This window comes from Staurois parvus, unplaced genomic scaffold (assembly GCF_062004578.1).
Source record: "Staurois parvus isolate SC_StPar_1 unplaced genomic scaffold, SC_StPar_1.0 ptg000039l, whole genome shotgun sequence".
NCBI classification, from domain to species: domain Eukaryota; kingdom Metazoa; phylum Chordata; class Amphibia; order Anura; family Ranidae; genus Staurois; species Staurois parvus.
In genome coordinates this window covers 422,892-442,659 of record NW_028317835.1, presented here as the reverse complement: position 1 = coordinate 442,659, position 19,768 = coordinate 422,892, and the positions used below count along the sequence as shown (strand labels likewise).

At 48.5% G+C, this 19,768-nt stretch overlaps 2 protein-coding genes across 3 annotated transcripts in view; both read right to left on the bottom strand.

Moving 5' to 3' along the window:
* LOC149470528 (uncharacterized) overlaps nucleotides 1–19,768 on the bottom strand; it is a 235,815-nt gene that overhangs the window by 156,989 nt on the left and 59,058 nt on the right. The window lies entirely within an intron of this gene.
* LOC149470529 (endogenous murine leukemia virus Env polyprotein from Emv-2 locus-like) lies at nucleotides 1,952–18,341 on the bottom strand. 2 transcript variants are annotated; one of them, XM_089662512.1, is made up of 2 exons: nucleotides 17,930–18,341; nucleotides 1,952–4,710 (listed from the first exon to the last, which is right to left on the bottom strand). In XM_089662512.1, exon 2 carries the CDS (start codon nucleotides 4,541–4,543, stop codon nucleotides 3,119–3,121), a length of 1,425 nt encoding a protein of 474 aa, XP_089518638.1. In that variant the 5' UTR covers nucleotides 4,544–4,710; nucleotides 17,930–18,341; the 3' UTR covers nucleotides 1,952–3,118. The 2 variants fall into 2 exon arrangements, with proteins under 2 accessions (XP_089518638.1, XP_089518637.1); XM_089662511.1 differs by having other exon boundaries at nucleotides 1,952–4,706.

The window sequence follows — 19,768 nt, the reverse complement described above, 5'->3', positions numbered from 1 at the left end:
ATGAGAAGAGAGATTAAGGAAATGTTAGATTTAGGTGTGATAGAACCCTCTGACAGTCCCTGGGCCTCCCCAGTAGTTCTGGTACCCAAGAAGGACAGAACCATCCGGTTCTGTGTGGACTACCGCAGGCTCAATGACCGGACCGTGACTGATGCATACCCCATGCCCCGGATAGACGAGCTGCTGGACCGGATGGCCAGAGGTCATTTTCTTACCACTATCGATCTCTGCAAGGGGTACTGGCAGATTCCGCTGGATGCGGACGCGGTACCAAAGTCAGCATTCATCACCCTGTTCGGCTTGTACCAGTCCAGGGTCATGCCGTTTGGGATGAAGAATGCCCCAGCTACCTTTCAGAGAATGGTAGATAACCTGCTGGATGGACTGCAGGAATTCTCCTGTGCCTATCTAGACGATATAGCTATCTACAGTGATAGTTGGGAGGATCATCTCCAACATCTCAGGGAAGTGCTTGATTGCATCGGGCAAGCAGGGCTGACCATCCGACCTGACAAATGCCACGTTGGGGTGTCCAAGGTCCAATATCTAGGACATCGGGTAGGATGTGGGAAGCAACGACCGGCACCTGCAAAGGTGGAAGCGGTAGCAAATTGGCCCACTCCCCAAACCAAGACCCAGGTCCTTGCCTTCCTAGGCACTGCGGGGTACTACCGTAAATTCATCCCCAACTACAGCGCCATTGCTAAACCCCTAACGGATCTGACCCGGAAGAATCTGCCCCGACAGGTTGTGTGGTCCCCAGAGTGTGAAACTGCTTTCCAAAAGCTCAAACATGATCTAATCCATGCTCCCGTTTTGGCTGCTCCTGACCCTTCCAAACGGTTTTGTGTTCACACCGATGCCTCCACCTTTGGATTGGGCGCTGTTCTGAGCCAAATCGGGGATGACGGGAACGACCATCCAGTGGCCTACCTAAGTAGAAAGTTGTTCCCCCGAGAGGTGGCCTACGCTGCTGTGGAGAAAGAGTGCCTTGCCTTAGTATGGGCCCTCAAGAAATTGCAGCCCTACCTGTACGGGCGCTCCTTCACCGTACTCACCGATCACAACCCCATGGTATGGCTAAACCGGGTCTCCGGGGACAATGGTCGTCTGCTTCGGTGGAGCTTGGCCCTCCAACCCTATAACTTTACAATCCAGTACTGACCGGGGAAGCAAAACGCCAATGCAGATGGGTTGTCCCGGCAAGCCGAGTTGGAGAAGTAACCCTCTGAACCGACCAGCCCCAAGCGGACCCGTTTGAAGGTCTCGCCGGGTCTGGCGGGTGTTACACAACGGGGGAGCTTTGTGAGGAACTGTCCCTGTGTGATCACATTTTGCCCTTTCTGTTCTGGTTTTATCCCCTTTGTAAAGCTGGACATGTTTCACAGACATTCTACACTGTTTAGGGAAATGTGACCTTGTAGTCTGTCACTTCTAATAGAGTTCATACTGTATTGTTAGTTGTGGGGTTTGTTGTGGGTGGGGAAAACCCGGTGCCAGGCTGTCTGGTGGGGGTGGGGTTGAAGCTGTATATACTGAGCTGTGTTTAATAAAGATTTTCCTTCAGTTGGGCTCACCGGCCAATCTAATTATCTCCGGTGTCCCAGATTGTTTTCAGTGATCAAAAGAGCCCTGACACACAATGCCATCCATGAGTTACACTGAAAAACAAAAGATTTCATCTTTGTGACACTTAAATAGAGTTTGCAGAATAATGTGGAACGCGATGTAGATGGTGCCGGTTGTTTTGGAAATTCGCTTTAACGAATTTCTCCTTACCGTGAGTACTCGCAGTTGGATGCGCAGAAATCCCCCATAAAGCTGTGCGAATCTCGCTTACCACGACTGCAGCTAAACTACACGATTCCTGCCCATCCAACTACTTTTAGCTCTGTTGAGATGTGGGGGTGGAGCTCCGTTACCCTAGAATGATCAAACGACACTCTCAGGATGATGTTGCAACTCACATAAGGGCTGGTTTCAGACCCAGCTCTCTGTTTTATTAAAAATACACACATGCCCCCCACATGAATATAGTCAATCCCCTCCCACCGAACAATGCAATGGGGAGTGCCTATACACAGGATGTACATTCCAATTGGAGCATAGCCTTTCCTATTATCTATCACTGGTCCTCCCCCATGAGTCTTCTGAGGTCAGCAGACTTCCTCCCCTTCCCCCCCATGAGCCATCTGAGGTCATATTTCCTGTCCTACTAGCTTCTATTGGTATGTAAATTCTTTGTACAAGCATTCCCTAAAAATATCAGTCTGTACCTGGATGGGCCCGATACGATCTTTATTAAAACACATCCATCCAGATACAGTTTCAAGTTGGTAATGGGTTGTAAGATATGCATAAGCCTACACGTGGAGTTCGTACCGCTTGGCGCCTTGCGTTATGAAGCCCACGTGGTACCATGCTGCTGATATGTGGATACAGGCCCACGGTCTACTGCCAGCGACATTCGCATCGAATGCCGTGGTGGTATACACGCCGGTCTATAAGCGCAGATCTGCCATCTCATCCATTACCAAGCTGAGTACTGTAATACATACATTGTACATGCGCATGGCCCAATTGCAGCCTTCAGAGCTTTAATTAAGCCACACGAGAGACATATGAATAACACGAATATATGACACATTTAAAGTTCGACCAACAATACAAAATTTCCATGACATTCCCTCCTGTTTTATCATATTCTCCTCGTGTCCCTTCTTGATCTTCTTCAGCTTGATGGGTGTAGTCTCAAAACCTCAAAGAGTTCCTGTAGTTGTCCCTGAGAATAAAGCTCCACGGGGTACCTGAAACAACAAGACCCGACGCAGACTCGACGCAAACAGGCTTGATTGAAGCAATGATCCTCAAGAGCGTTGGAACCTTCACTACAGGAAGGCTCTTGCAAAAACCACAAACAGACTTGTGGTATGAATAAGGCTTGTGATCCCACGGTGGTCTGGGGAGATCCAGCAACAGATTCTCAAATTGCCCCTGCAGACGGGGCCACACAAGGCTGGTCTCGACCCAGACAGTTTTCCAAATCGCAGACACAAACCATGATGAGGCTTGAAGCTTGCTTGAAGGTCTTGGAGAATGGGGTCTTCAGGGAGATAAATTAGAGGGAAGCCAGGACGTAATCTGTAGAGAAGGTGGTTGGTTGGTGAGGTCTTCCTCCGATCAGTGGTTGGAGTGGGATCCCAGGAGCGGGCATGGAGATGTGGTCGTCTGCCCGAGCTTGGCTTACACGGTCGATGAGGCAACAGGAACATCTCACCGCGGCATATAAAAGGCAGATGAAAAAGAGAAGCATCAGGACATACACTCCCACTTCCTTCAACCAAGATCCGATGGAGAACAGGAAATCTCCCAATCCTCCCAAACCCTTGAACGGATTCCAACCCTCACTAGCTATAGCTCTAGCTTTTCCCTGTAGTTCACTAACTTTGTCCATATGGGCCTGGACCTTGTCATTGGTGTCTTCTATCCAAGTACAACAATCCTCTCCGATGAACTCACAGAACCCCCCTTTGGCGGCTAAAAGATAATCAAGGGCCATCTTCTCCTGAAGCACTAAAATTCCCATCTGCCGTTGTTCTTGGGCAATTTCTCTGACAGCCTCTACGGTCTCGTTAAACATACTATCCACGATGACAGAAAAATTGTTCAGGCGCTTCATAAGTTCTATTCCCCATCCTGTCCATGAGGGGAACCAAGCCCATGCCTGGTCGCCCTCAGAGAACAGCTCTCTGCGAACTCTCCCTGCCATCCTTACCTTCTTGTGGACCATCAACTCTTCATGATCCATCACTACATAGGATGCTGGGACTAGCTTTATGAGGGCACACGAACCTTTCGCGTTCTGGGGAAATGTTCTATAGGCTGCCGAACCACAAAGAAAATAGTATGGACCTGTCAGAGCAGAGCAGGAGGAGTTCCTCGTTCGGCCTCTGGCACTGAGCAACAGTTGCACAGACTGGGGGATTGCTCCCTCAGTCTGCACATCACATCCGTCCTTCCAACAAACGTGGTCTGGTCGGTCAGTGTTGTTACTCAGAGGGGAAGTCTGGTTAGTCAGATTGACAGTTATACCTCCCTCACAGGTGGTAGTCCCAACAAACTTGTTACCTGTGCCAAAGCTGATGTTAAAGCACACCTGAGGGCTGCCTAGCTGTCCAGTTACCCATAATGGACTGACGAGGGTCCTACAGGAGCTAGAGCTAATATTGGTGCTAAAACTGATGTTACCTGCTAAAAATGTGTCATTAAGTTCTACCGACAAATGTCTACGTGGGGGCTGACCAGGGGTCCCTTGCTTTTTCATGCCGACGCGGATGTCATATAGGGCATGAACAGCGGCCATTGCGGACATGTGATGACTGGGTGGGGGCTTAGAGCATACCCAACAGTTGGTTTTGTTGGCGGTTCTGGCTAAACGCAGGTGCATTTTAAATAAAAGGTTGGGGTATCTGCCGTCTTTTCCTCCGTTCACACACATGTATGACATACAAACAAAAAGAAAAAGGAAAATTACACCCCTCATTCTCTGGTGTAGTTGAAAAGCTTCTTGCAGTGGCTTGCGTGCACCCAGTTGTCTCGTCCCTCGAGTTTGAGTGAGGTAGGTGTCGTCAGCTGGACTTGGTATGGTCCGGTGAACCGTGGCTCGAGTCCAGTTCTTTGATGTTTCTTTAGGACGACCCAATCACCTGGCTCAATAGAAAGAACACCAGTTATTGCATTTGGATCGGGGAGCGATTCGCGAACCCGATGGTGTATCTTCTGCAGCTCCCGTTGCAGAGATTGCACATAACCTGTAAGCTGTGAATGCAAAGACGACAACTGTTGAGGAAAGTACAACCCTGTTTTGGGAGGTCCCCCAAACAACACCTCGTAGGGTGACAGCCCATGTGGTTGCCGAGGGGCATTCCGGATGGAATAGGGGGCAATGGGGAGACACTCAGGCCAGGGTTTTTTGGTATCGGCCATGATTTTGGAGATCCTGTTTTTAAGGATTCCGTTGAGACGTTCAACCTTACCGTTACTCTCGGGGTGATACGGGGTGTGTAGCCCTTGGTTGATGTGAAGGGCTTTACATACCTCTGCAAAGATCTGTCCAGTGAAGTGTGACCCCCTATCGGACTCGATGGTTTCAGGTAGACCCCAGCGGCACACAACCTCAGACAGGATTTTCTTCGCCGTGGTACTAGCGTTGGCACATGTGACGGGCCACGCTTCAGGCCAGCCTGAAAGCATATCTACACAGACCAAGGCGTATTCGTACGGCCCACTCTTTGGTAACGAGATGTAATCGATCTGGATTCGTTGGAAGGGGCGTTCAGGTTTTGGTGAGTGCCTTTGGGGTATTACTACCGTTCTGCCAGGGTTGTGTAGGGCACAGACTAGGCAAGAAGCTGCAAAGGTAGCTGCAGCAGTACTGAACCCAGGTGCAATCCAATGCTCGTCTACCAACGCACACATAGCCGTCTTAGATTGGTGCCCAGGGTAGTGAGCCAAGTGGGCCATCATGGGGAAAAGGGACTTTGGCAAACACCATCTTTTGTTCAGGCACCAAATGTCATTCGACCCTTGGGAGGCTCCTGCTGCTGTCCATCTAGCCTTCTCCTGCAAACTCGCCTGCGATTGCAGTTTTTTAAACTCGTCTAACGAAACCTCTGAAGGGATGGCCAGCATCAGAACCCCCCTTTCCTGAACCAGTGCACCGGCCTTTGCGGACCGATCTGCCAAAGCGTTTCCACATGCCTCCACACTAGTCTCAGTGGTATGAGCTTTCACCTTAAGAACAGCAATCTCCCGTGGCAGGCCGAAAGCAATGAACAACCTGTCAATCAGTTCTGCATGCTTCACCGGTTTACCTGAACTTGTGAGAAATCCCCTCGCTTTCCAGATGGGACCAAAGTCATGTGCAATACCAAACGCGTACCTCGAATCCGTATAAACATTAATCCTCTGACCTTCATGTAACTCACATGCCCTGGCCAGTGCCCACAGCTCAGCTTCCTGAGCTGACATATGTGCGTTCAGAGAGCCCTTTTCCACAACGTCACTTTCCGTCGTGACCGCGTAACCAGTGTGTGGCTTACCGTCTTGGGTGTAGTACCTGGACCCATCGACAAAAAGATTTTTCGCTTCCGGTATTGGCGTTTCCTTCACTGGGCTGATTGCCGCTGACTCCAGTTCTATCAAAGAAATGCAGTTGTGTCCTTTGGAAGAGAGGTTAGTAATGGACAAAGAAGACATGTTAGTAGAAGAGGTGTTAGTATTGTTAGTCGGGTTGCAAAATTCAGCACTGTCGTTGTTGTCCTCCCCCCCTTTCTCGTCTTCCAACACAGGAAGAAGAGAAGCTGGGTTAAGAATAGTGCATCGTTTGATAGAGAGGTTAGTAGGAGTTAGGAGGGCTACCTCGTATTTGGTCAATCTTGCTGCAGAGAGATGTTTAGTTTGGACCTGGTTTAGGATCTCTTGCACCGAGTGCAGAGTGTAGATTGTGAGGGGTGAATCCAAAACGATGTCACCCACTTTTTGGACAAGGACAGCGCAAGCAGCCACTGCCCTCACACAACCCGGGGACCCTTTGATGACTGGGTCCAGAGCGGTCGATAGGTACATGATGGGGCGGTATTTGGTTCCGTGAAGTTGGGTTAGTACTCCGGTTGCATGGCCCTGACTTTCGTGACAGAAAAGGTAGAAAGGTAGGTCATAGTTGGGTAGACCTAGGGCTGGTGCTATTGAGAGTTCCTGAGTCAAATCTTGAAGAGTTGACCAGTCGTCATCTGACATTTGAAATGGTGTTTTGGATGTCAGCTCATACAGGGGACCAAGTTTGCCCGAGATATTGGGGACCCAATCTCTGCAGTAGTTGATAAGGCCGAGGACGGCTCTCAGCTGACGGTGGTTTTTGGGTCTCTTTAGGTCTTGCAATGTCTGCACTCTTTGGGTTGTTAGGTGCCTGGTGCCCTGAGAAATACAATGCCCCAAGAAGATGACTTTTTCCTGGCAGAGTTGTAATTTCTCCTTGCTGGCCTTGTTGCCCGTTGACGCCAGATGGTTGAGTAATGAAACAGTATGTTGATAACAATCCTTTTTAGTGGGACAGCAGAGGAGCAAGTCATCAACATACTGTAACAACACCACCTCTGGATTCATTGGGGTCCACTGATCTAACACGATTTTCAGCTTGCAGCTGTATTCCGAGGGACTGGTTACCGCCCCCTGGGGGAGACGGGTCCAGGTAAGTTGTCGGCCCTGGAAGGAGAAGGCAAAAAGGTACTGACACTGGGGATCCAGGGGTACCGAGAAAAACGCGTTTGACAGATCAATGACGGTAAAAAATTTTGCATTGGGTGGTACGGTTGCCAGCAGGGTGTGTGGATTGGGCACCAAAGGGGCATCACTGATGATGATTTTGTTTACCGCTCTCAGGTCATGTACCAGCCGGTAGGTGGTCGGTTGACCCGGTGCTGTCTTTTTGGCTACTGGGAATAATGGTGTGTTACATGGCGACTGGGTTGGGGTGAGGACCTTTATCTGTAGATAATGGTCGATCTGGGTTTTTAGGCTGTCCATTTGAGCTACACTTAAAGGATATTGTGGTAGTTGTGGTAATACGCTTCCTGGTCTGATGTTGACTGTAGTTGGAGGTACCGGCAAGAGACCCACATCATATTTATCTGCTGCCCAAACTTTGGGGTCAACTTCAGCCAATACGTCCAACTCCAGACAATATGTAGCCTCGGTGAGATAAGGTAGGGCCAACAATGTGCACAGTCTTTCTTCCGACAGGGCACTACTCACCACAACACCCGATGGGGTGAACTCAATGATAGCTTGAATGTCTGACAAGATGTCCGCTCCCAAAAGATTGATGGGGACGTCATCTGAGACCAGCACTGACCTGACAGCCTCAGTGTGCAGACATAACCTGCAATGGAGTGGTTTGGTGGACTGTAGAGACACCGTTTGACCTGTGAGACCTACCGTCGGTGTGCTTGCCCCTGAGAGGGGTACCTTGCCTTGGATGTCCTGTTTTCGCAAGACTGTTCTGGCTGCACCGGTGTCGATGAGGCAAGGGAGGGGATATTTTAATTCCTCGAGAAAAAGATGGATCTGGGCCGACACCGATTTGCCAACTTCCTATGAGGATTCATAGGAGTTACTTACCATGGTGGTCATAGGGGCGGAGGACTCATCAGGAATGAACTGCCACCGACCTTTAGGTAATAGGGGACAGCTCCTCCTCATGTGCCCCATTTGGTGGCACTGGAAGCACCTGGGTGGGGGCCTATCCTTCCTGTGACCCAGATCCCTTGGTTTTTCGTGTGGGGTCTGGGACATAAGAACTTTGGCCTTGTCCTGTTTTCTTCTATCCATTTCCCTCTCTATTGCCGCAAGAGTGGAAAGGATAGCAGGGATAGACATCTCATTATATTCGGGTCGGGCCAGAACCAGCCTTTCCCGAATTTTAATATTGATGCCTTCCAAAAATTTGGCCCGCAACAGAATGTGCGTCGCGGTCACCTTTACCCCTTCAGTTGGAGCATCAGGTCCAACTTCCAGATCCGCATCCAGTGCCGTCTGCTTGAGACGGCGCCAGAAGCAGGCGCTTTCCTCATTAGGACCCTGGGTGAGCTTCATCTTGTCCGTAGTAGAGGTAGCACCATACATTTCTGGAAGCTTTGCCTTTAGCTGTGTACAGAACTCTTTGCCCCCTGAAGTCATCTCCTCATGAGTGGTTATAGAGCACCCTGCAATCACTGTACTGGCCACTTCCATGCCCACCTTTGCCCGCAGGATCTGCGCACAATCTGACCCGCTCATACCATAGCTGAACTGGTTTTGTCCAAACATTCGAGCAAATCCTCTCGGATTTACTCGATAGTCCGGGAGCTCAGCCAGAATAGTGCGGATCTCTGCCGGGGTGAAGGGGACATGCCAAACTACCCGTTCCCCTAAAGTCCGTTCCCCCTGTGCATTGGGAGGACCTTCAAATTGCTGCACTCTGACTGGATAGGCCTCGGTCTGGGAAGAGTGCAAGGGCTGGCCCAGCTTCATCGGTGGGCTTAGATTAACCACCTCGCTTACTGCACCTTCAGGTTTGAGGTCCCTCAGATCAGGGTATAGCTGGGGGGCAGGGGTCTGATCAGTGGTTCGTAGCGCTTTGATGCAATCCGCCCTGTTTCTTAACCGGGTGTCTATTCCCCTTGATTCACAGATAGTCTGCAAATCGGTTGTTGAGAAGACTTCCCATCCAAATACTTTTAGCTCTGTTGAGATGTGGGGGTGGAGCTCCGTTACCCTAGAATGATCAAACGACACTCTCAGGATGATGTTGCAACTCACATAAGGGCTGGTTTCAGACCCAGCTCTCTGTTTTATTAAAAATACACACATGCCCCCCACATGAATAAAGTCAATCCCCTCCCACCGAACAATGCAATGGGGAGTGCCTATACACAGGATGTACATTTCAATTGGAGCATAGCCTTTCCTATTATCTATCACTGGTCCTCTACCATGAGTCTTCTGAGGTCAGCAGACTTCCTCCCCTTCCCCCCCATGAGCCATCTGAGGTCATATTTCCTGTCCTACTAGCTTCTATTGGTATGTAAATTCTTTGTACAAGCATTCCCTAAAAATACCAGTCTGTACCTGGATGGGCCCGATACGATCTTTATTAAAACACATCCATCCAAGATACAGTTTCAAGTTGGTAATGGGTTGTAAGATATGCATAAGCCTACACGTGGAGTTCGTACCGCTTGGCGCCTTGCGTTATGAAGCCCATGTGGTACTATGCTGCTGATATGTGGATACAGGCCCACGGTCTACTGCCAGCGACATTCGCATCGAATGCCGTGGTGGTATACACGCCGGTCTATAAGCGCAGATCTGCCATCTCATCCATTACCGAGCTGAGTACTGTAATACATACATTGTACATGCGCATGGCCCAATTGCAGCCTTCAGAGCTTTAATTAAGCCACACGAGAGACATATGAATAACACGAATATATGACACATTTAAAGTTCGACCAACAATACAAAATTTCCATGACACGGTCCAAATATTATTATTATTATACAGGATTTATATAGCGGCAGAAGGTTTGCTCAGCGCTGTACATTATAGTGGGGACAGAACATGAGACAATACAGTAACAATACAATACACAAGGGGTGCGAGGGCCCTGATCCTGGGAGCTTACAATCTAGGAGGGAGGGGGTAGTGGTACAGGAGGAAGTGGCTGTGGGGGATGGAGTGGTAGGAGGAGTGGAGGAGATCGGCTTTTAGGTGGGGGTGGGGTAGGCTTCCCTGAAGAGATGGGTTTTCAGGGTGCGCCTAAAGGTGAGGAGGGTAGGTGACAGTCTGATGGATTGGGGTAGGGAGTTCCAGAGGATGGGGAAGTCCTGGAGAAGTCCTGCAGTCGGGCGTAGGAGGAGGAGACCAGGGAGCTAGAAAGTAGGAGGTCTTGTGAGGAGCGAAGATTACGGGTTGGGTGGTATTTGTGTGTCAGGTCGGTGAGGTAGTTTGGGGCGGAGTTATGAATGGTTTTGTATGTCAGAGTTAGGAGTTTGAATTTGATGCTTTGGGCAATCGGGAGCCAGTGGAGGGAATGACAGAGGGGGGTGGAAGCCAGTGGAGGGAATGACAGAGGGGGTGGAGGACACTGAGTGGAGGCCAGTGGAGGGAATGACAGAGGGGGGTGGAGGCCAGTGGAGGGAATGACAGAGGGGGGTGGAGGCCAGTGGAGGGAATGACAGAGGGGGGTGGGAGCCAGTGGAGGGAATGACAGAGGGGGTGGAGCCAGTGGAGGGAATGATAGAGGGAGGTGGAAGCCAGTGGAGGGAATGACAGAGGGGGGTGGAAGCCAGTGGAGGGAATGACAGGGGGGTGGAGCCAGTGGAGGGAATGACAGAGGGGGTGGAGCCAGTGGAAGGAATGACAGAGGGGGGTGTAGCAAGTGGAGGGAATGACAGAGAGGGGTGGAGTCAGTGGAGGGAATGGCAGAGGGGGGTGGAGCCAGTGGAGGGAATGACAGAGGGGGTGGAGCAAGTGGAGGGAATGACAGAGGGGGTGGAGCCAGTGGAGGTATTGGCAGAGGGGGGTGGAGCCAGTGGAAGTATTGGCAGAGCGGGGTGGAGGCCAGTGGAGGGAATGACAGAGGGGGGTGGCAGAAGAGGAGCGGTTGGTGAGGTGGATGAATCTGGCTGCTGAGTTCAGGATAGACTGAAGCAGAGATAGTCTGTGATGAGGGAGGCCGGTGAGGAGGGAGGCCAGTGATGACGGAGGCCGGTGAGGAGGGAGGCCGGTGAGGATCCAGAAATGAAATGGAACAATGATCCCGGGGGGGGGGTCACCCGTACATGAGGTGTGGATCCAGAAATGAAATGGAACAATGATCCCGGGGGGGGGGATCACCCGTACATGAGGTGTGGATCCAGAAATAAAATGGAACAATGATCCCGGGGGGGGGATCACCCGTACATGAGGTGTGGATCCAGAAATGAAATGTAACAATGATCCCGGGGGGGGGGGGGGGAAATCACCCGTACATGAGGTGTGGATCCAGAAATGAAATGGAACAATGATCCCGGGGGGGGGGGGATCACCCGTACATGAGGTGTGGATCCAGAAGGGGTGATGGTGAAGTAGAAATCTCCTCCTCTATAGGGATCAGGGATGTGATGGTTGGCCATGCCATGGAGATCATGGATTGGATGTTGGGCCCCCACACAGTGAGCAGTGACCGGGGGGTCATGATAAGTGATGAGAAGAGCTGCTCTGGATTTGGTTTGGTTCTGCAGGGTTTGGGGAACACCAAAGATGTTTGGATGCCGAACCCGGAACCATCGAAATTAGGGTAGGTGATCTGTGTGGGGGGAGGTAGGTGATCTGTGTGGGGGGGAGGTAGGTGATCTGTGTGTGGGGGAGGTAGGTGATCTGTGTGTGGGGGAGGTAGGTGATCTGTGTGGGGGGAGGTAGGTGATCTGTGTGTGGGGGGAGGTAGGTGATCTGTGTTTGGGGGGAGGTAGGTGATCTCTGTGTGGGGGGGAGGTAAGTGATCTGTGTGAGGGAGGTAGGTGATCTGTGTGGGGCAGGTAGGTGATCTGTGTGTGGGGGTTGGTAGGTGATCTGTGTGTGGGGAGGTAAGTGATCTGTGTTTCTGAAGGGCAAGTGGTTAATAGACTGATCAATCGCCATTTTGTTGTAGTCCTCTGTCCCTCCTCCGTCGGCCATTTTCCCTTAGTCAGAAATCATTGCACAGTTATCACATTACAGTGCAGTGGATTAGATCTTTGTCCTCCATTTTGTTGTAGCCTGCCTGTCCCTCCTCTGGTGGCCATTTTCCCTTAGTCTGATATGAATGCTGGCACATTTTGTCCCCTGATATTAGACATTAGCCGGGTGATTGTATACACACAGCGGGCAGATCTCAATCAATGTCACCCACTAGTCTATACTGTCACGGGGTTGGCCAGCCAATCATGTGGCTCCTATTCTGTCCTTCCAATGACCATTCCTAGTACATAGGACTCATCTTCCATACTACATTCATGATACAACAAGATGGAAACTCCCAATATACAGAGAAAATCTCCCATAAAATACATAGAAATCACATCTGCCCTAAAGGGCCATAAACATAAGAAGATTGCCCCCGACGCCCCCAGATTCATCTACAATACTAGCCAAGGTGTCATTGGTCCCCCTAATACACGGATAGTACCCCAATCCTGCATTCATACATGTGACAATACACCATGGATTCCTCCCGCTCTATATTATGTCTCCATACAAATCAGTCGCCATCCAATCCATCCATCTCACAAAAGCTCCAATACCCAGCAAATGTTTCCGTCTCCTCCTAGTAATAACCATGTGATCTCCATGAGAATAAAGCGCCAATTTGTGTCCTTATCCCCTCCCCCTACGCAGGATGTACACCCCTTCATGGCCACGCCTCTTTATGTAACTGACAATTGCGCGGTCATGCAACGCTGCACCCAAACTAAATGTACGTCCTTTCTTCACACAAATAGAGCTTTCTGTCGGTGGGATGTCATCATCTGTGCGCTTTTTATTTTTCACGCCATAAACAAAAAAAGACCAAAAATTTTTAAGAAAAACAATATTTTGTACTTTTGGCTATAAAATATATAAAGTAACTGAAGGGAAATGTATGTCTTTTAGGTCTGTCATTTTGTTTTTCCCCACTCCATTTTATATTCCATGTTGATTGTTTTGTATTATACCCAGAGTGAGGTAATGAAAATATGCTGTCAGTTATGTGTTACAGAACTGCACTCACAATATTCTTCTATCTTTTATCTTAGCTTAGCCTTGGTAGAGGCGGTGATAGTATCCAATTATTTCTTTGTATTAACAGCACCTGTTTCTGTTATGATACAATTAAATGTCAAATATTTCTGTCCCATGAGAAAATAATTGTTTGTTACTTATAACTGATTACAATGCCTGAGAAAGATCGTGTTCACAGCCTTGACAAGTATCTAGCCAGATTCTATTGTATGTAGCAGATAAGTGTTTTGTAATATTATAGACATTCCTTATTCCTGGGAAAGTTACATTTTGCTTCTCATCATTATTCAGGATTGACGTAAATGCTTGTATTTGTATTCAGCCAATCAATTACTGAGAATTAAGTATTTCCCAGATACTTTGTGCCCCCCACCTATCTTTTTTGTTATATTAATCCTCTTCCCGCTAATAAAAAATGTAGATTGATTTCACCTATCACTCTGTGCACTTGTCTATTACTCAGGTGAAGTCAGTCTTCTGGACGTCCATACCTTCAACAGACTGATCAAGACAGATAGCCAGGGGCTAGCGACAACCTTTCACTTCCTGCTTCCTGTTCTATGCTGACCTGGATGCAGTTCTGTTGTACAACATGATTCCTCACACCAGCAGCTTGTGTTGTCTTCATTCCTGTACATGAAACATGGTGTCAGAAGTGACTGGAATCAGGACTGAACCTCTTGTTTGGAGCGCAGCAGCTTTGGGAAACACAGGTTTGTGAACTACAGCCTGAGACTGAGGATTGTCTGAGATTTGATAGCTCAGAGGCTTCCTGACAATATGGCTGCCATGAATGGCATACCTCCCCCACAGGGGATGACAATGAGTGGGGATTGGAGCAGCAATTGGGAATCTTTCAGAGCTGAATGTGAAGATTATTGTCTGGCTACAGGCTGGAATGAGAAATGTGCAGGAGTGCCGGCAGCAACTCTGAGAAGAGTCATGGGCAGTGAATGCAGGCATGTGTATAAACACAATGTGACCCTCACAGCAGATCAGCAACACAATGTTACAGCCATTGTAAATGTACTGGAAGATGATCTCATACCTGCTACAAATGTCATTTATGAAAGGGATGTGTTTGGATGCTGCAAACAAGAAGAGGGACAATCTTTGGATCACTTTGTTACACACTGGAGAGAAAAGGCAGCAACTTGTGAATATGGCACTCAGAGACGAATTGATAAAGGACACAATTGTTGTTGGTATAGCTAGCGAGAGAGCACACGCAGGCGCCTCCTAAGAGAACATGACTTCACTCTACACACAGCCATTGAGACGTCCCGTACAGCAGAGCTCACTGACAGACGTCTGAAAGTTATGGAACAGGACAGACAGCAGACTGACAGCATAAACATTGCAATGCAGCATGGCAACAAGAACAAAGTGCAGCAACGCCGCCTGATGAGCACAAATACTGCCAACCCTACAACTTGCAAATACTGTGGGACTGTGCATGAAAGAATTAAAGAGCCGTGTCCAGCTTATGGGAAGTCTTGGAAGTCTTGTGGAAGAACAAACCATTTTACTAATGTTTGTTTGTCAAGTAAACGACGGCCATCAATAGGCAAATGACACAACGTGGAGAACACATCCGCATATGAGGAAGAGACACACCACTGAAGTTATAGACAGCAGTGAATTGATCGGCCTACCTCCCCCCACACAGATCACCTACCTCCCCACACAGATCACCTACCTCCCCACACAGATCACCTACCATCCCCCACACAGATCACCTACCTCCCCCCACACACACACCACTGAAGTTATAGACAGCAGTGAATTGATGGGCGCTGTGCAATCCAGAGGAAAGAAATGGTTTGTCACTTTACATGTAAATAATAAGCCCCAATCCTGTCACCTCCATTCAGGAACAACGTGGGATGTAATGTGCTTAAGAGACAAAATGGTGTCAGCACCAGAAGCACGTCTACTGCCAAGTGACACCAGATTAAAGTTACACTCCGGTGCGATGATGAAATCTCTAGGGCTCTTCAAGACAGAATGTGCCATACGTGGACTAACAAACAAGCTGGAGTGTGAAATTGTGGAAGCCTGCCAAAAGCCACTGTTGTCTGGCTCATCCTGTGAGCGTCTAGGGCTGATACGTTTCTCCGTCCCTGCAGAGCTTAATGTGATGGACAATCTATCCAAGGGGCCCTTGACAAAACAACTGCTGATAAAGGAATTTAGTGATGTGTTTACTGGGCCAGTAGAATCTGTACCAGGGGAAGTTCATTTCCACCTTGATGTGAGTGTCCCTCCAGTCCAATGTGTACCACGCAATGTGCCGGTGGCATTAAAACAGGCAGTTAAGGCACAGCTTGACCAGTATGAGGCCAATGGACACTTGGCACCAGTGACTGACCCAACTGGCTGGATAAGTAACATGGTGATTGTAAGGAAGCCAAATAAGCTACGAATATGCATAGATCCCAAATTCTTAAATATGGCACTGAGACGATCTCACTACATCATGCCAACTCTCGAGGAAGTTTTGTACAAGCTGCCTAAGGCACGTCTGTTCACGCTTGTTGATGCCCGGGATGCATTTTTACAGTGTAAGTTGGATGATGCAAGTAGTTACATGACAACCTTCTGGACTCCGTTGGGCAGGAAAAGATGGCTCAAACTGCCTTTTGGAGTATCAGTTGCACCAGAGGCGTATCAACGTAAACAACATGAACTATTGGCTGGACTCGGTGGTATTGAACCAATAGCTGATGACATCCTTATGGTTGGCTGTGGGGACACAGACGAGGAAGCAGAGCAAGATCATGATGGCAAACTGCTGGAACTGATGAATCATTGTAGGCAGGTAAAATTGAGACTTGGCATGAAAAAGCTGCAATTCAAGGTCAAAGAAGTCCGCTTTCATGGACACATTCTAACCTGGGAGGGTTTGAAGGCTGACCCAGAAAAAATCAGAGCCATACTGGATATGCCGCAGCCAGCAAATGTGAAATCCCTGCAGCGCTTCATTGGATTTGTTACCTACCTAGCAAAATTCCTACCAGACCTCTCAGAGGTCTGCGAGCCATTGAGAAGGCTTCTGGACAAGGACGCTGTTTGGCATTGGCTTCCTAAGCATGATAATGCAGTGCAGGACATCAAACGCTTGGTCACGGACACACCTGTCCTGAAGTACTATGACGTTACAAAACCTGTAACTATTCAAAGTGATGCAAGCAAAACTGGACTTGGGTGTTGTCTATTGCAAGCTGGCCAGTCTATCGCTTTTGCTTCAAGGGCACTGACTCTACCGAACAAAACTACGCACAAATAGAAGAGGAATGTCTGAGTATAGTGTTTGCCTGCCAGCGCTTTCACCACTACCTCTATGGGCACGACGAGATCACGGCAGAAACTGACCATAAACCTCTGATTTCTATGTTCCAGAAACCACTTTTGTGTTCACCCAAACGTCTACAGAGCATGTTGTCACGTTACAAAACTATTGCCTAAATGTTGTCTATAAACCTGGTCCTGAAATGTACATTAGTGACACTCTTAGCAGAGCTACAGCAGCAGGTGGTACACCTGAGTATGCACAACACACAGTTTGCAATGTTCAGCGGGACCTGGAGGTCCTGTCACAGATTAATCATTCAGACTATTTATACGTCATGGACCAACGATTGCTTCAGATAAAACAGCACACTGAAACCGATGAGAGTTTGCAGGCTCTTAAATATGTTGTTCTGAACGGTTGGCCTGATTCCAAGTTGGAAGCCCCATTACTTGTGAGAGAATATTGGACTTTCACAGATGAAATCGCCATCCAAGATGGTATACTGTACAAGGGGCCAACGGTCATCATTCCTAAATCTTTAAGATGGGAGATGCTGACTCGCATTCATGCCAGTCACATTGGCGGAGAAGCATGCTATAGGCAAGCACGTGATACCCTATACTGGCCCAACATGCAGAAGGAGATTAGAGACTTTGTTAGCTGTTGCTCGGCATGCAATGAATAAGCGCAGGCACAACAGAAAGGACCTATGATGTCGCATGTGCTGCCCACCCGGCCTTGGCAAATTGTAAGCATGGACTTACTGAATTATGCTGGGCAGGACTTTCTACTAATTGTTGATCACTATTCTGACTTTTGGGAGATTGAGCTACTTCCTGACCTGTCTGCTGATACTACCATCAAGCGTTGTAAAGCACAGTTTGCATGTTATGGCCAGCAGGATAGAGTCATCTCGGATAATGGACCTCAATTTGTATGTGAGCAATTCAGACGGTTGTCTACAGATTGGGGATTTGAGCATGTTACCTCACCCCCGAGGCACCCACAAGCCAATGGCAAAGCGGAATCGACTGTCAAGATAGTGAAGAATCTTTGTAAGAAGGCCAAGTTTGATGGTACTGATCTGTGGAAGGCCATTCTACATTGGAGGAACACCCCATCTGAAGGCATGGACAGTAGTCCTGCACAGCGCTTGATGTCTAGGAGATTGAAGACTTCATTGCCTGTGGCCAACAAATTACTTGATCCTTGTGTGGTTACAGGTGTCCCGGCAAAACTGCAGCGGAGGAAACAGATTGCCAAACTGTCATACGATGTGTCTGCTAAAGACTTACCTGAACTAAGCATTGGAGAGCCAATCCGTATGAAGCCGCTTCCAGGTGACAGGGCCGATCGCTGGAGACTGGGTTCCTGTGTTCAGAGGGTTGCTCCTCGATCATATCTTGTGGATGTAGAAGGCAGTCTTTACCGTCGTAATCGAGTGGACCTGCGAAGGGCAGAACGATTCACCGCACAAGCCTATGAGCATCCTGCACGTGATCCTCCTGAGGTGCTCAATGCCCCGAGTCCTACTGGACCATATACTCAAAGCAGAGAGAACTCCGCTGTCATATCGGGATACAATGAGGATGACATAATGCAGCCACATATCCCGATATCAGGATCTGTTTTAGTTTCATTGTTTACAAGGTTTGAATGGAATGTAAAAAAGGGAGACGTTATAGAGTCATTGTACAAATCCTGTGACCCGACTTGTACCCGGGAATATTGCATGGCCTTATACTTCCTGCTTCCTGTTCTATGCTGACCTGGATGCAGTTCTGTTGTACAACATGATTCCTCACACCAACAGCTTGTGTTGTCTGCATTCCTGTACATGAAACAGGTACTGTCCGTGTATTAGGGGGACCAATGACACCTTGGCTAGTATTGTAGATGAATCTGGGGGCGTCGGGGGCAATCTTCTTATGTTTATGGCCCTTTAGGGCAGATGTGATTTCTATGTATTTTATGGGAGATTTTCTCTGTATATTGGGAGTTTCCATCTTGTTGTATCATGAATGTAGTATGGAAGATGAGTCCTATGTACTAGGAATGGTCATTGGAAGGACAGAATAGGAGTCACATGATTGGCTGGCCAGCCCAGTGACAGTATAGACTAGTGGGTGACATTGATTGAGATCTGCCCGCTGTGTGTATACAATCACCTGGCTAATGTCTAATATCAGGGGACAAAATGTGCCAGCATTCATATCAGACTAAGGGAAAATGGCCGCCCAAGGAGGGACAGGCGGGCTACAACAAAATGGAGGAGGGAGATCTAATCTGCGCTGAAATGTGATAACATTAAATTAGACCAAGGGAAAACAGCCACTGGAGGAGGGACAGGCGAGCTACCACAAAATGGAGGAGGGAGAACTAATCCACTGCACTGTAATGTAAAAACACTATATTAGACCAAGGCAAAATGGCCACCAAATAAGGGACAGACAGGCTACAACAAAATGACGCCCGATTAGTCTATTAAGGATTATAAAGGTATATATAGGCAGCTGTACGTCCGATGGCCAACTCCTGAGGAAGTCACGTGATGTAACATGAAGAGTGGAAGTTAATAGGAATTTTACGAGCCGCCATCGTCTTTTGCTTTTTAGGTTTTTTTTCGCTGTTATTTCATTCTATTCAGCTTTTTTTGTACTAGCACCATCTAGTGTCTGCTCTCCATAATGCAGCCTCTGTATAAATTTGTCTGGAGTAACTTCCTGTCTGTCACTTCCTGTCTGGTGTCACTTCCTGTCCCGGGAACACTTTCCTCCTGTCAGCCATTTTAGATCAGCTTCCAGAAGGTCCTGTGATTGTCAGTCTCCATCCTGAACACACGGCCACCATAGGGCCAGCATGGGATCTTCTCCATGTCAGAGCACACGGGTAAGTCAGGTGGATCTCCTATTCCTGGTCCCGGCTCCTGTCCCTGCTATAGACGGACCAATCATCTGAGACCGAACCTTCCTCCTTGTCATCGATGATCTGGGTGTATTATTATTATTTATTCCAGGTACTTATATAGCGCCGTCAGTTTACATCTATATTGTACATTCCCATCAGTCCCCGCCCCCGAGGAGCGTACAATCTAAGGGCCCTAACTCACATTCAGACATACACATACAAGGGAC

Bases quoted from the DNA above. Each gene is read 5' to 3' on its own strand.
- LOC149470529 (XM_089662512.1), bottom strand. From the start codon at position 4,543: ATGAGGGGTGTAATTTTCCTTTTTCTTTTTGTTTGTATGTCATACATG.